A 14,339-nucleotide genomic window follows, 5' to 3' on the forward strand; every position below is an offset into this window, starting at 1 on the left:
ACACTTCCATTTCACTCCTCTGTTCGTTCGAAATACCTGTCCTGCTGAGCCTTAAATTTATTTAGGCTATCAACTTCCACAACAATGGATGGAAGTCTGTTCCACCAACCAACTACCTGCTGGCTAAAGGCAAATTTCCACACATCTATCCTACATCTGTCTTACCTCAATCTGAATTTATGCCCTCTCAGTTGATTATTGTGAGCAAGCGGAAGTGTCTCATCGGCATTGAGCATGCTCAAACCATTCAAGGCTTTATACACCTCTATCAGACCACCTTGCCAGTGCCTAGTCTCCAGCACTGTAATTTGCAAAACTTAAGCCTTTCTTCGTAAGAGCAACCCTTTGTTCCATTCATTAATCTTGTTGCCCTTCTCTGTACTCGTTCCAGCAGCTCTACATCCTTCTTCAAATGAGGCCTCCAGACCTGTATACAGCACTCAAGGTGTGGCCTGATCATTGCCTTATACAAGGGAATAATCACCTCCTTATCCCTGCTAGAAAAATATCATTGACAAGACACCATGAGCTACTCTTGCAGCCTGTCTGCACTGTTCAGAGAACTTCATATCTGCGTGCACAATTACCCCCAGGTCCTTTTCTTTCTCTACCACTGTCAGTATAGTACCACAGAGTTGATACGTTGCTATGGGGTTGCTGTTTCCCATATGTAGTACTTTACATTTGTCAATGTTAAACTTCATTTGCCACCTCTCAGCCCATCTGCTCAACCTTTCCAAATCCTGTTGCAGCAGCATAGTGTCAGTAGTGTTCTTAACAACCCTGCCAACCTTTGTATCGTCTGCAAACTTGGACATTAAGCTTGATATACCATCATCAATATCATTTATAAATACAGAAAACAATAATGGACCCAACACTGAACCCTGAGGGACTCCACTAATAACATCAGTCCACAATGAGCAGTGTCCATTGATTCTGTCTTCACCCCCTCAACCATCCCTTTATCCATAACAGCAATTTGCCTCCAATGCCACACTGCTCCAATTTGTGCAACAGTATCAAAAGCCTTTCTAAGATCCAAATATATGATATCAAAGTTATTCCCTGCATCCAATTCTTTTGTGACTGCATCATAGAATCCAATCAAATTGGTCAGGCAAGACTTTCTCTTAACAAAACTATGCTGTGTCTGAGCTATAACAGAAGTCTTGTCTAAATGATCCTGCAGTGCCTCCATTAATTTTCCTGGAACAGAAGATAAACTGAGAGGTCTATAATTACTTATGTCAGCCTTTGATCCTCCTTTGTGAATTTGGGTCACATTTGCACATCTCCAGTCTATGGGTACCTTCCCTGAGTCCAAAAAAGCTCTCATAATTATGGCTAAGGGTTTCCTTACTTCCTTTGCTGCTGCCTTTAATATAACTGGATAGATCCCATCCACCCCAGGTGCTTTTTTTATGTTTATCCTCAACAATTTCTCCTCTGCTTTACTCTCAGTTATTACAAGATTATCTAGCTTACTGCCAGAGTTCAATACACCTCTGGCATTCCCCTCACTGAATAACTCCTCATGTGTGAATGTTGATGCAAAATATTCATTTACTTTGTTAGCCACCTGAACAGGATCCTCAACTGTTGAACCATCAATATCCAATGGACCAATCTGATTCATCCCTTTCCTTCTAGAGTTTACATAGGTAAAGAACTCTTTTCTGTTTTTCTTTGCATCCTTTGCCAAGGATTTCTCATAATCTGCCTTTGCCTGCCTAATCTCCTTTGTGATTTGGTTACAGACCAACTTATATCTATCATAGGCTTCCATTTCACCCATTAATTTATATGTATCCCATGCATTTTTCTTCTCTGCCATATGTCTCATTAGTTCATCTGACATCCATTTAGGCCTAAACCTTGAACAATATTTCTTAGTTGGTATGTAAAGCCTAGTAGCTTTCAAGATAAGTTCTTTGAATGCTTCCCATTTTGAATAGGCGCCTCCGTAGCCAGGTGGGAAGGAGCAGCAGTGCGTAGCACATGCTTCTTGATTAGACCGGGGTTCGAGCCCATCCCCGCCAAATACGGAGGTTGTGGAAAGGTCAGGAAATGACCACCACATATTCCCGTAGCAATATGGCCTTAGTTGCTAATGCTCCTAAAAACCAAAAAAAAAAAAAATAATAAAAATAACAAACCCATTTTGAATTTGCTGTTGGTAACATCATCAGTTGGTCCCACTGTATAGAATTTAAATACTGTCTCAGACCATCGTAGTCACCTTTATGAAAGCAAAAACCTTTTCCTTTACCCCTGATGGTAGTTACCTCTTTGAGTAAATACCACTTCAGCACACTGTGATCACTGCCACCTAGTGGTTTCTTTATCAGCAGATTCTTAATGCATGAAGAATCACTACTGATAATCAGATCAAGAGTATTCTCCCTCTAGTTGCCTCCTGAACATGCTGATGTAGAAATCAATCATCCAATAAATCCACAAAAGTCTTGCTAGTGTGTGAGTGACCAACCCACAAATTCCAGTCAGTATCTGGGAAATTAAAATCCCCCATTATAAGACTCTCTGACTTACTGGCCCACTCTATTTCCCTGTACAGTTTCCTCTTATACTTATCAGAGTCATTAGGCCTATAGAACACTTCAACTCTCAATTTTGATCTCCCAATGCTTATGTCACACCAAACTGACTCGACACTGCACTGTCCAGCGATGTCCACTGGCATCACTTCCTTGGATTTTATGTGTTTCCTAACTAATAGCATAACCTCTCCTCCCCTCCTATCCTGTCTATCCTTTCCGTACACATTGTACTCCCCAAGTTCCAGTTCTGCATTCCTTATATCTGTGTGACAACATGTCTCTGATATCCCAACAATATCTGCCTTTGATGTTTTGAGCAATATCTCAAATTCATCAAATTTATTTACCAAACTCCTAGCATTGGTGTACACGCAAGTATACACGCAAGTATACATGCACATATTCCTATTCTTAGCTACCCTAACACAACCCATGTGTTTACTTGTACCGCAATGACTCCCAGCAGTCTCTGAAATATCCTGCATCTTGTTTTCCAGGCTGCTGCTCGTTCCAATAGAAGCAGTGCAAGGATCACTTTCACCTCTGTCAGTAGCTACTGTTAATCTATTAGTCCTTGTATCCCCCCAAGCTAGCAGTTTTCCGACCCACCTAACACTGCCTCGATAGCATCAGCAAATATTCTTGCACCCTTTCTATTTAATTGTATGCTATCCCTGTAGAAGCAGTCTCTCCTGTTAACAAGTAATTAACATTGATCTTTCTTTATTTCCTGTGTACTGTATTGTAGATGTATATTTGTAAGTTTTTAATATAAATTAAATATGTAAACATTTGGTGGCAATTCTAAATAAAACAAACAGCACAATTCTAAACTTTATTTATAATTGTGCTGTATTCTTTATATGGTCCATGTTTCTCAGTATGATGTATTTATTTCTAGATATTCTAAGCACTCTTCTGGTCACATTTCTGTACCTGGGTTATTGTTTGTTAATGAACAAATCAAGGTACTAACTTGTTTTTCTCAGAAAATTAACTGGTTAATTATTAAAAAAATATTCTTAAATTTTGTAATCATTTTAAATTAGTAATTATGTGAAAATTTTCCTTCTTTAATATAGGTGGTTGTAGATGAGGATACTTCCAAAGTATGGACTCTATATGATGCAGGGCCAAGAGATATCACTTGTCCAATTGTCTGTTTGCCACCAGTTAGTGGCACTGCTGATACATTTTTTCGTCAAATCATGGCACTAACAGCAAGAGGATACCGAGTAATATCAGTAAGTTTTTAATTTTATTATTAAATTAATATTCTGATTTATGTTAGAACACCAATTAACTTTCAGTTTTAATGTGAAAACATTACTTGCATAGACTGCTATGTGATAACAATAGGTTGTTCTCACATCAAATATTAAGGTGTTTAATTTTATATGTATAATTTTGTGTTAGTCTTATCTTGTTTATAATAGTGCAACATAATCTTAATTGCCTCACATCTAAAGCTGACACAACTCTCTTGTATGCATTATGCCATCCTCCTATTCCAAAGATCAGTTAATTTCTTGTTAAGCTAATTACTTATTGGATGCCAATATGTTTATGCTCCATTTTGTGCAGACTTCATGGAAAGAAATCAGGCAGAAGATCTCAATATTTTTATAATTCAAAACTCAGAAATAATAAAAGAAATCAACTCTTTCGTCCTGTAGTAAAACATTCATTATGACAAAGACCATCACAGATTTGGAAGACTCATTTGTTATGTCCATTCCTATGAGAATCACATCAGTATATCAAAACCTTAACAGTATAAGAATGAAGATTTCTGCCAGTCTGTTTATGCTCAGCCCATGATATTTAAGTAAAGTTCCTTTTGTTCATTTTAACGAGTAACCTGAATTCTTAAGGGAGGGGATGCGAGAAGTTTAACAGGGAGCTAAATGATTTTTGTAATAACTGAGAGGAAAGTGGAAGAGAAATTGTTGAAATTAAATTTAAGAAAGGCACCTGGAGTGGATGGGATCTATCCAATTTCATTGAGGGAGGCAGTGAGGGAAGTAAGCAAACCCTTAGCCATAATTATGAGAGCATCCTAGGATTTAGGGGAGGTCCCCATGGACTGGAGATGTGCAAATATATCCCCAATTCATAAATGAGTAATTACAGACCTGTTAGTTTAACTTCTGTTCCAGGGAAAATAATGGAGTCATTGGTAAAAGAAGTAATATAGGATCACCTAGACAGGCCACAATTATACTTCAGACACAGCATGAATTTGTTAAGGAGAAATCTTGTTTGACCAATTTGATTGGATACTGTGATGTGGCCACAAAGGAACTGGGTACAAAAAATAATTTTAATACCATATACAGTAGACTATCGAAATAATGGCACCCTAAATAACGGCACATTCGAAATAATGACACATTGAGATTAGATGTATACATACAGTGCAGATGTCTTGTAGTGGTGAAAAAGAAAACGGCAAGTCACATGATTACTGTATCCGTTTACATTCACTATTTTCAAATTGAATTCTGTACTGATATTATCATGGATTATACTGCTGTTTTACATTTATTTTAAATTAAAAACCCCTCACTATGGCTCCTAAAGTTAATAAACCTCATACAGAGAAGAAAAGAACGACATTAAAGCTTAGTGGCAAACTTGATATAATCCAAACTATTGCATTAGGGTCATTCGGAATGTTAATTCATATACCCATGTGTATTGTGTCTCTAAATTGTGTGTTCTTTGCTCAATTTGCCTGTTTTTCTGGATGAAAAACCCCAGTTTCTGGGGGGGAAAACCTTGCTGTCTACGCCTGAGACCCACTAACTCAGCCATGGAGTGAAAAATGCCCATACAAGTTCCTCGCATCATCAACGGGATTTGAACCCAGGCCTTTTCCACCTGCTGTGGGGAGGATGGTGATGATACCACTGTGCTACACGTGCAGACTAAACTTGATATAATAAAGAAAATAGAATGGGGCATAAGCAGAACTGTATTAATGTCAGAATATAACATTGGATCATCAACATGTTTAAGTTTTAATAAAATGGCAATTGTAATCTCTCTATTTCTAATTTGCCCCGTTAGTTCTGCATTAAATACATTAAAAATAAAACTTTCTAGATAATGGAAAAATCAAAATAACAGCACATTGAATCCCCAATGATGCCGTTATTTCAAAAGCCTACTGTACTTGGATTTCAGCAAAGCTTTTGATGCTGTTGCACATGGAAGACTGCTGTACAAATTGGAGTAGTTTGGCATTAAAAGCAAGTTGCTGTAATGTATAAAGGGATGGTTGAGTAGGAAAAAACAGAGTTGTATTCAGTGGACATTGCTCTTTGTGGACTACCGTTATTAATTAGGCCTGATATGCCGTCATCAGAACCCCGAACCACACCAGTGTTCAGTGTTGGGCTCATTGTTTGCTATATTTATCAGTGATATTGATGACGGAATATCAGGCTTAATGTCCAAGTTTGCAGATGATACAAAGTTTGGCCGGGTGGTTAATTACAGTAATGACTGTGTGCTACTGCAATAGGATCTAGAAAAGTTAAGCAGATGAGCTGAGAAATGTCAAAATTTAATATTGATAAATGCAAAGTACTGCATATGGGTAGCAGTAACCCCAGAGTAACATACCAACTGTGTGTTACTACACTCAGGGCAGTGGAAAATGAAAAAGAAGGGTAATTGTGCAGTCAGATATGAAGTTCTCCAAGCAATGCAGACAGGCTGCTGGAACGGCTTGTGGGGTTTTGTCAGTGATATACAGGAACTTTGTTAGCAGAGATAAAGAGGTGATTAGCTCTTTGTAGAAGGCCATGGTTAGGCCACATCTTGAGAACTGTATACAGGTCTGGAGGCCTCATTTCAGGAAGAATGTGGATCTGCTGGAATGGGTACAGAGAAGGGCAACCAGATTGGTGAAAGGGAACAAAAAGGTGCTCTTACCTAGAAAGGGCTTCAGTTCTGCAAATTGCAGCATCTGGAGACTAGGCACCTGAGGGGAGATCTGATTGAGGTGTTTAAGGCTTTGAATGGATTGAGTAATCTAAATGTTGATGACATTCTTCCTCTTACACACAGATGAGGGAACGCAAATTCAAGTTAATGATTCAAGTTAAATTCAAGGATAATGTCCAAAAGTTTGCCTTTAGCCAGCAGGCGGTTGATTGTCGGAACAGGCTTTCATCTATTGTTGTGGAAGTGGGTGGTTTGAATAAATTCAAGGAAGAACTAGACAAATTCTTAAAGGGTATGGAGTGGTGAAATATGTAGGTTTTTTTTTTTTTTTTTTTTGGCTGATGCTCTGTAAGCTTGCTTTCTCGTATCATTTGCTATTACTGTTATTACATACACGCGCGCGCACACACACACACACACACACACACACACACACACACACACACACACACACACACACACACACACACACACATTCAATTCATGGATAAAAAAGTTATCCATTTATATATGGGGGAAATTTGGAAAGAAATAATTCATAACTGTTTTTATTTTCAAAGTCTATTTTTGTATATTAAAAACATATTTTTAATTATTTTTTTAAAATAAAACTCGTCTTGTGCTTTAGACATGTTTTTTATCCTCTCTTGTGAGAGTTTTGAATATTCTCCACCTTATTATCTTTGACTGACAGCAAGCAAAATCTCAATTGACAAACACATGCACTTCAACAATTGGATGCCAGTAAGACTCTTCCGTATAATTAGTCAGATCACTTAAGAACTGGATGAGTTGTCGTAAAGTATAAAGGATGTGCACTTTGATAATTCTATGCAAGAGATGCTGCTAAGTTTAAATTTAGGCATATCAGCACATGCATATAATTGTCAAGAATAGACTTAACTGGATCCTGCATTTTTCTATTTACACAATAACTAAAAGAGATTTTTGGAATTTTCAATGGCAAAATCAAAGAAAGTACTTCTGTTGAAAAGTATTGGGCGTTTCAGCTATATGGGCCAAGCTATATTTTGATTGCCTTCAAAATATCACCTGTTAATAACCTAGAGTGTCGTCTAGGGAGTAAAAACAAATTAAATGCCATTTAAAAAGGGTGTGTGTTTTGTAAAGAAGATTGCGAAAGTTTTCACTCTAACTGAGCAACAGAGATTTGTCTTAAAAGCCCACAGTTATAATCAAGGAACAGCTATTTCTGTTTAGCGCTTACGGGTCAAAAGGGTTAGGAGAATTTTATAAACATCAAAGTTCTGCTCGGTTGGGAATGTGAACGCAGGGATAAGAGAGGTGGTAAGAAACCATGATTCTCGCATGAATAAATATCTGAAAATACCTCTCAGCATATGTAAGACCTGTGTAGTTGTATGTTATTGCTTTACATTACATTTACTTTACATTACCTAAAAAGGAGATATGGAAGGGAGTTCATGCATTGTGGACATACTAAATGTGCAGTGTTGGGGAATAACTAGTTACCCCTTTGGCTGGTATTTTCCATCACGTGACTGACCGAATGTCTTGGGCATGGATCTCTCTCTTTAAGACCCAACGAGAAGGAAGGATTAGATAAACGTTTTGGGAGAACTACGGACATAAAAATGGGCCCTTGCGGGATCCGAGACAACACCAGGAGAGAGTAGTGGAAACGGAGTGAGGAGTGGAGAAGACCATGAGTTTCAAGTGAGATCCGGGGAGCCCCACCCCAAGAAAGAGTCTCCTTCTGGTGAGGCAGCAGGCAGCACCCAAAGTTGTTCAACTGACAGAGGAATCGAGAGTTACCCTCTAATTGAGATAGTGCCCACCATAAGCTGGTAAGAAGGAAATGTATTTTATAAGTGTGAAAGCCAGTGTCTGCAATAATAATAGATAAAATGGTTTCTTCCTCATAAATTCAAGCATTTGTATGTTACGCTTAAAATGCATAAGTATGTCTTAAGATTTCGTGTTTGTCTTGATCAAATACCTTAGATATGGAGAACTCATATAAAAGTTTTTGCATTAAAATAGATGTCATGACATTAAACGATAACCATATTAATGATTAAATAAATGGTAACTACTGGTATGTAATATGGATACGTAATGGGAGGGGTTTACATTTCCAATGTTTTGTATTTCTTAGCATTTTGTGAAGCTAGTATATATTGTGTTTCTTATTTTTTTGTATTCTTCTAACCTGATAAATATGACCAAGGAATAGATGGTTCTAATGGTATTAATGTTGAAGTCATAGTGATGGTTATTTTGGAGGGGAGTAGTATAGTATAGACACAAGCTGAAGATTATTATTATAGATTACTCTGATATCTTACTCTCATAAATATTATATTATGTTTATGATAAATCATGTATGGTGAAAATGTGGAGTATGTGTGTTCTTCTTGTTAATAAATGATGTGTTTTTAAGATGTTCTCTCTCTCTCTCTCTCTCTCTCTCTCTCTCTCTCTCTCTCTCTCTCTCTCTCTCTCTCTCTCTCTCTCTCTCTCTCTCTCCCCCCCCCCGCTCCTCCCAAAAACTCTTAGTCACCCAGAAAGCAACAGTTAGTGTAAAAAAAGGTAAATAAAGAGGTTAATGCAGTATGGGACGCAATAAAATCTAATACCTACCATGTTAATCACATGGTAGGTGTTAGATTTTATCGCGTAAAATCCAAACTGCGATATAAAGAGGGGACGAATTTTTCCATTTCTATGCTGAGGGTATACGAGATTTGTTGTCCTACTATACTAGACGAATATAAGAGAGGAATGTTGTCAGACAATACCACTAGATGAATATGTTAAGGTTATTCAGAAATAAGGGAGCTAAAATTACCATAACTGCACTAAGAAGAAAAAGTATTAGTTACACCTAAATTCAGTCTGTCCCTCCACGCCCCAGATACCAAAAAACAAAGCCCCTTGAATCAAATGACAATGTACTCCTCGGAGAGAGAGACTGCAAGAACAGAGGAGCATGCCATCACTGGAGTCTTTGTTGGATTATGGATACCCTGCAAATACAGATCAGGGTTTTGGATATTATGCTTTGACCAGAATATGCAAAGTTAGTCGGCAAAATGTATAATTTTCTTGGCACTATTTCTGGATATTTTTTTTAATGTGGTTTGTTTGTTCATTAAAAAACCTGACTGAATAAAATACACAAACGGCTCTCCATCATAGAATACAACAGTTATAAATTTTACTATAATGAAATGTTGTGCAAGGGACATGAAGATGTGGCATGGGGATATTTTACAAGACTTGTTTGAATTTGACAAATTATATTCTTTCTAATTATATGCATTGTAATGTGGAACAGTACTTCCTTTGCAGTTTATGTTGCCTGCCCCTCTGGTTTCACCTGAGGTATTTCAAAAACTTCTTAGCTGGGCTGTCAACCAATTTGTCTTTGTTGATTCCTGTAATCATTGCAGGAGACTTCTGTGAACAGTTATAAAGTGCTATATGAGCAATCTGATCTCTAACATCCCATTTAGTGAATATCTCTATCATCTAGCAAAAAAAAAAATCTTTATCTGTACTAACAGTATTGTGGACATGATAATTGTGAAATGTTTTATATGTTCACATCACAACATTTTTTCTTTCTGAGCCATGACTATTGAAATTCAACTAGAAGCTCTAGAGCTATAATTCTGCACATATATAGTCAACTTAAATGTACAGTACACTGCCGAAATGATGGCATCCCAAATAACGACACATTGAGATCGGATGTATACATAGAGCGCAGATGTCTTGCAGTGACAAAAAAAGATGGCAAGTCACACGATTACTGTATTTGTTTACATTTAACATTTTCAAAGTGAATTCTATACTGATATCACAGATTATACCGCTATTTTACATTTATTTCAAATTAAAATCCCCTCACCATGGCTCCTAAAGTTAATTAAACCTCATACAGAGAAGAAAAGAAGAAAAACATTAAAGCTTAGTGACAAACTTGATATAATCTAAACTATTACATTAGGGTTGCCCGGAATGTTAATTCATATACTTGTGTATTATGTCTATAAATTGCATGTGTTCTCTGCTCGATTTGCTTGTTTTGCTGAGTGAAAACCCTCAATCTTGAGGGGGAAAACCTTGCTATTTATGGCTGAGACCCACTAACTCAGCCATGGAGTGAAAAAAGCTTATAAATGTTCCTCACATCATCGACGGGATTCAAACCCGGGCCTTTTCCACCTTGTGTGAGCAAGAGGAGGACAGTGACAATACCACTGTGCTACTCACGCAGACTGAACATGATATAATAAAGAAAATAGAACAGGTCGTAAGTAGGAGTGTATTAATGACAGAATATATAACATTGGATCGTCCACATGTTTGTTTTTTATGTGCAGTTAATAAATTTACATTCTTAATCACTCTATTTCTTATTTGGCCTCATTATTTAAATTAAATAACGAGGCCAAATAAGAAATAGAGTGATTAATGAATTAAATACATTAAAAATAAAACTTTCTAGATAATGGAAAATTTAAAATAACAGCACTTTGAATTCCCGAAGGTGCAATTATTTAGAAAGTGAACTGTATATGATTTGTATGAAATACGTTCTTTTCATGATGACATTACTTTAAATTTCATGAAGGTGGCATTCCAAATTGTATTACTGTGCTTTTTTTTTTTTTTTTTATTATGAAAACCCCAAATACACGAGGTATTAGAACCTGTAGTACTTAATACCATGCATGGGTTGGAGATTGAGAAGACGAAAGAAGATATTTGTTGACATTACACTTGAACTTCTGTAGACTGTAATTTGCAGGAAATACGTACGAAGGAAAGTTGTTCCAGAAAATGTCAGTTGAATGAATAAATGAGGAAGATGAAAAGTTGGTTCTGTGAGTTTGAAGTTGGACAGTAAATGGATGTTGGCTGGTGGCAGCATGTGTTCGGACAGTTTTGAAAGAGAGAGCAGGAATTATAGAAACCAATTCAGAAGAACCAATTCGGTGCCCATGGAAGTATCTGTAGAAAAGGCATGCAGCAACACAGTACTTCTATGAGACAGAGAGTGGAGACACTCTGTTAGAGATGAGTCATTAATTAACCTAACTGCCCTCTTCTGAATGGAATCTAGAAGCCTGAGAGAGGTTTTGGGGGCACTGCCCCAGATGTGGGAACAGTATTCCATGGTAGGGCGGATTTGCAATTTGTACAGAGTGAACAGCTGTTTGGAAGAAAAGTAACACTGAGAGCGAAAGAGAAAACCAAGTTTTTTTTTAGATACAGAGGAAGCAATATTTGTAATGTGCTTGTGCCAAGAGAGATTATAAGTCAGGGTAATCCCCAAAAGAGAGATATCATCTTGCCTAGAAACCGGAGTGTCACCAAAGGTAAGCATAGGAGCAGAAGAATCCTTTTTGCAATATATAAGACAGGACTGAGTTTTAGAAGGATTGAAATCAACTAAGTTGTCTTTGTCCCACTGAAGAATTACATGGAGATCGGCAGTTTTAAGAAATTGGTAGCGGATATATGAGAAGTTGAAGTTGATTGAGCAGGGCGAGGTTTATCAAACTGGAAAATGGAATGGAATGTGCTACAATCAGCAAAACTATGGATAGGATTTGTGGTCAATGGAAGAAGGTCATTAATATACAAGAGGAAAAGAGTGGGGGAAAAGAACTGAACCTTGGGGGACACCAGCATTAGTGGAGAAATTAGAAGACAAAGTGCCATCTACCATCACCCTCACTGAGCAGTCAGAAAGAAAACTGGATAACCAATTACAAAAAACAGTCGGCAAACCATAAGATTGAAGCTTGTTCAGAAGACCTTTATGTCAAACACTATCAAAAGCTTTTGAGATATCAAGAGCAACTGCTTGTGTTTCATCGAACTTTTCCATTGAATTTGTCCATAAATGGGTAACATAAGCCAGAATGTCACTAGTGGATCGACACTGGTGGAATCCCTACTGGTGATCGTTGATCAGGTGGAAGGTTTCTAGATAGTTTAAGAGTTGGCAGTTAATTGATTTCTCATTAATTTAGAAAGTGTAGAAGTGGGCACATTGCAGTTTGAGGGATTTGTCACCCTTTTTTAGAAATGGCTGGATATGAGCAAATTTCCAAGCAGAAGGAAAAAAGGTGGCAAAGAACAGGAGCACAGGATTTGAGAACAAGTGGAGAAATACCATCAGTACCTGGAGCTTTCTTAGCATCGAGATTTGTCAAAATCCTTCTCACATCCTTTTGCCAGAAGACCACAGGAGGCATTGAATGGTGAATGCTGGGAGTTGTTTTACCAAGATCATTAATACATGAGTTGGAAGAAAAATGGGATGCTAGCAGGTGAGCTTTATCCTTGGCTGAAGTGACAATAGAACCATTTGGTTCTGACAGAGGTGGGAGCAGAGATGGACAAAAGTTGTGGCCAAATAGCTTTGGCAAGAGATCAGAATGCTCGGCTACCCCCCTCGACGTGGGCACCTGTACGTGGTGAGGGGACCTCCCAGTGACGCTGCTGGACTTCCCGACTAGCATCACTGGGATCCAACGCCCACAGCCTAGGTTCCGGGCTTACATCAATGGAATCCGGCGTGTTTGCCGTGCGCTGCGACCCGTGGAAATTCGGAAAGGGGGATCCTGGTGGTTGAGGGGCCCAGCTTCAATACACCACTTTGGCCCCTGCTTCGACAAGACGGGTGGTCCTGGAAGGCCCGGCTAGGATCAATCGGCTAGTAGGCTCGCCTGCGAGGGTCAACCGTGTCAATGCCACGCCCCTACCCTCATGGTCCGAGGGACAGGATTCAGGCTGGCGGCGGTGCGGGTATAGTGTCTGGGTAGCCCTGGCGTCCCACTCCCGAGCGCATTTATTGCATGCCGGGTAGTGGGCGTCCCTTTGGGCTCCGTGGTGGGTGGGGAGCCCGGGCACTGAACAAATAAAAAACCTCTATGAATCCTGATAAACATATTTCTTCAGGGGCCCCAACCCGGTCCCTATCTGAAACAAATGAAACAGAAGCAGATAGCGTTATTGCTAATAAGAGGCAGCGAACCGAACTACCATCAGGGCCAGTCCCAAGATTCCTAATTATGCATTCTACCAATGAGACACCAATTGGTAAAATGTCGCCCTTTTTTATACAAAAAGGGTTAGACGGATTAGCAGGTTCACCCAAATCAGTTAAGAGGCTTCGTTCTGGAGACCTTTTAATTGAAACTAAAAATGACCGGCAATCAGAACATCTACTCCGAACAACATCAATCGGAGGAATCCCTATAACAGTGACACCACATAGAACACTCAACTCATCGAGAGGTGTCATTTCGGAGTGGGACCTTCTCGACGTAACCGAGGAGGAAATCTGCTCTGAATTAAAACCCCAGGGAGTTATTGCCGTCAAGAGAATTACTGCGCGAAGGGATGGAAAAATAGTTAAAACCAGGAGCGTTATCCTGACTTTTAACTCTCCTAAACCTCCTGACGAGATAAAAGCTGGATACATCAACTGTTCAGTGCGTCCATACGTTCCGAACCCTTTACGGTGCTTTAAGTGCCAGAAGTATGGACATTCTCAAATGGCCTGCCGTGGAGTCCTTGCATGCGCTCGATGCGGTGCAAAGGACCACGAAACAACAGCATGTTCAGCCGCAAAACCCACCTGTATTAACTGTGAGGGCGAACACCCGGCCTACTCACGAGCATGCCAGAGGTGGAAAGAAGAAAAAGAAATTCAACGGCTGAAGGCAGAGCTAAATATATCATACCAGGAGGCAAGGAAATCGGTCAAACCCCTGAATACCAACAGACCTACCTACGCCCAGAAGGTAGCAGGGAGAT

At 38.8% G+C, this 14,339-nt stretch overlaps 1 protein-coding gene across 1 annotated transcript in view; it reads left to right on the plus strand.

The window, feature by feature from the left end:
- LOC150090480 (maspardin-like) overlaps nt 1-14,339 on the plus strand; it is a 100,738-nt gene that overhangs the window by 38,516 nt on the left and 47,883 nt on the right. The window contains exon 3 of the mRNA XM_090378410.1: nt 3,644-3,805. Within this exon, the coding sequence (XP_090234536.1) occupies nt 3,644-3,805 (162 nt within the window). The remainder of the gene's footprint in view (nt 1-3,643; nt 3,806-14,339) is intronic.

Source organism: Mastigoproctus giganteus, chromosome 1 (assembly GCF_048544385.1).
Source record: "Mastigoproctus giganteus isolate SK-2022 chromosome 1, ASM4854438v1, whole genome shotgun sequence".
NCBI lineage: Eukaryota > Metazoa > Arthropoda > Arachnida > Uropygi > Thelyphonidae > Mastigoproctus > Mastigoproctus giganteus.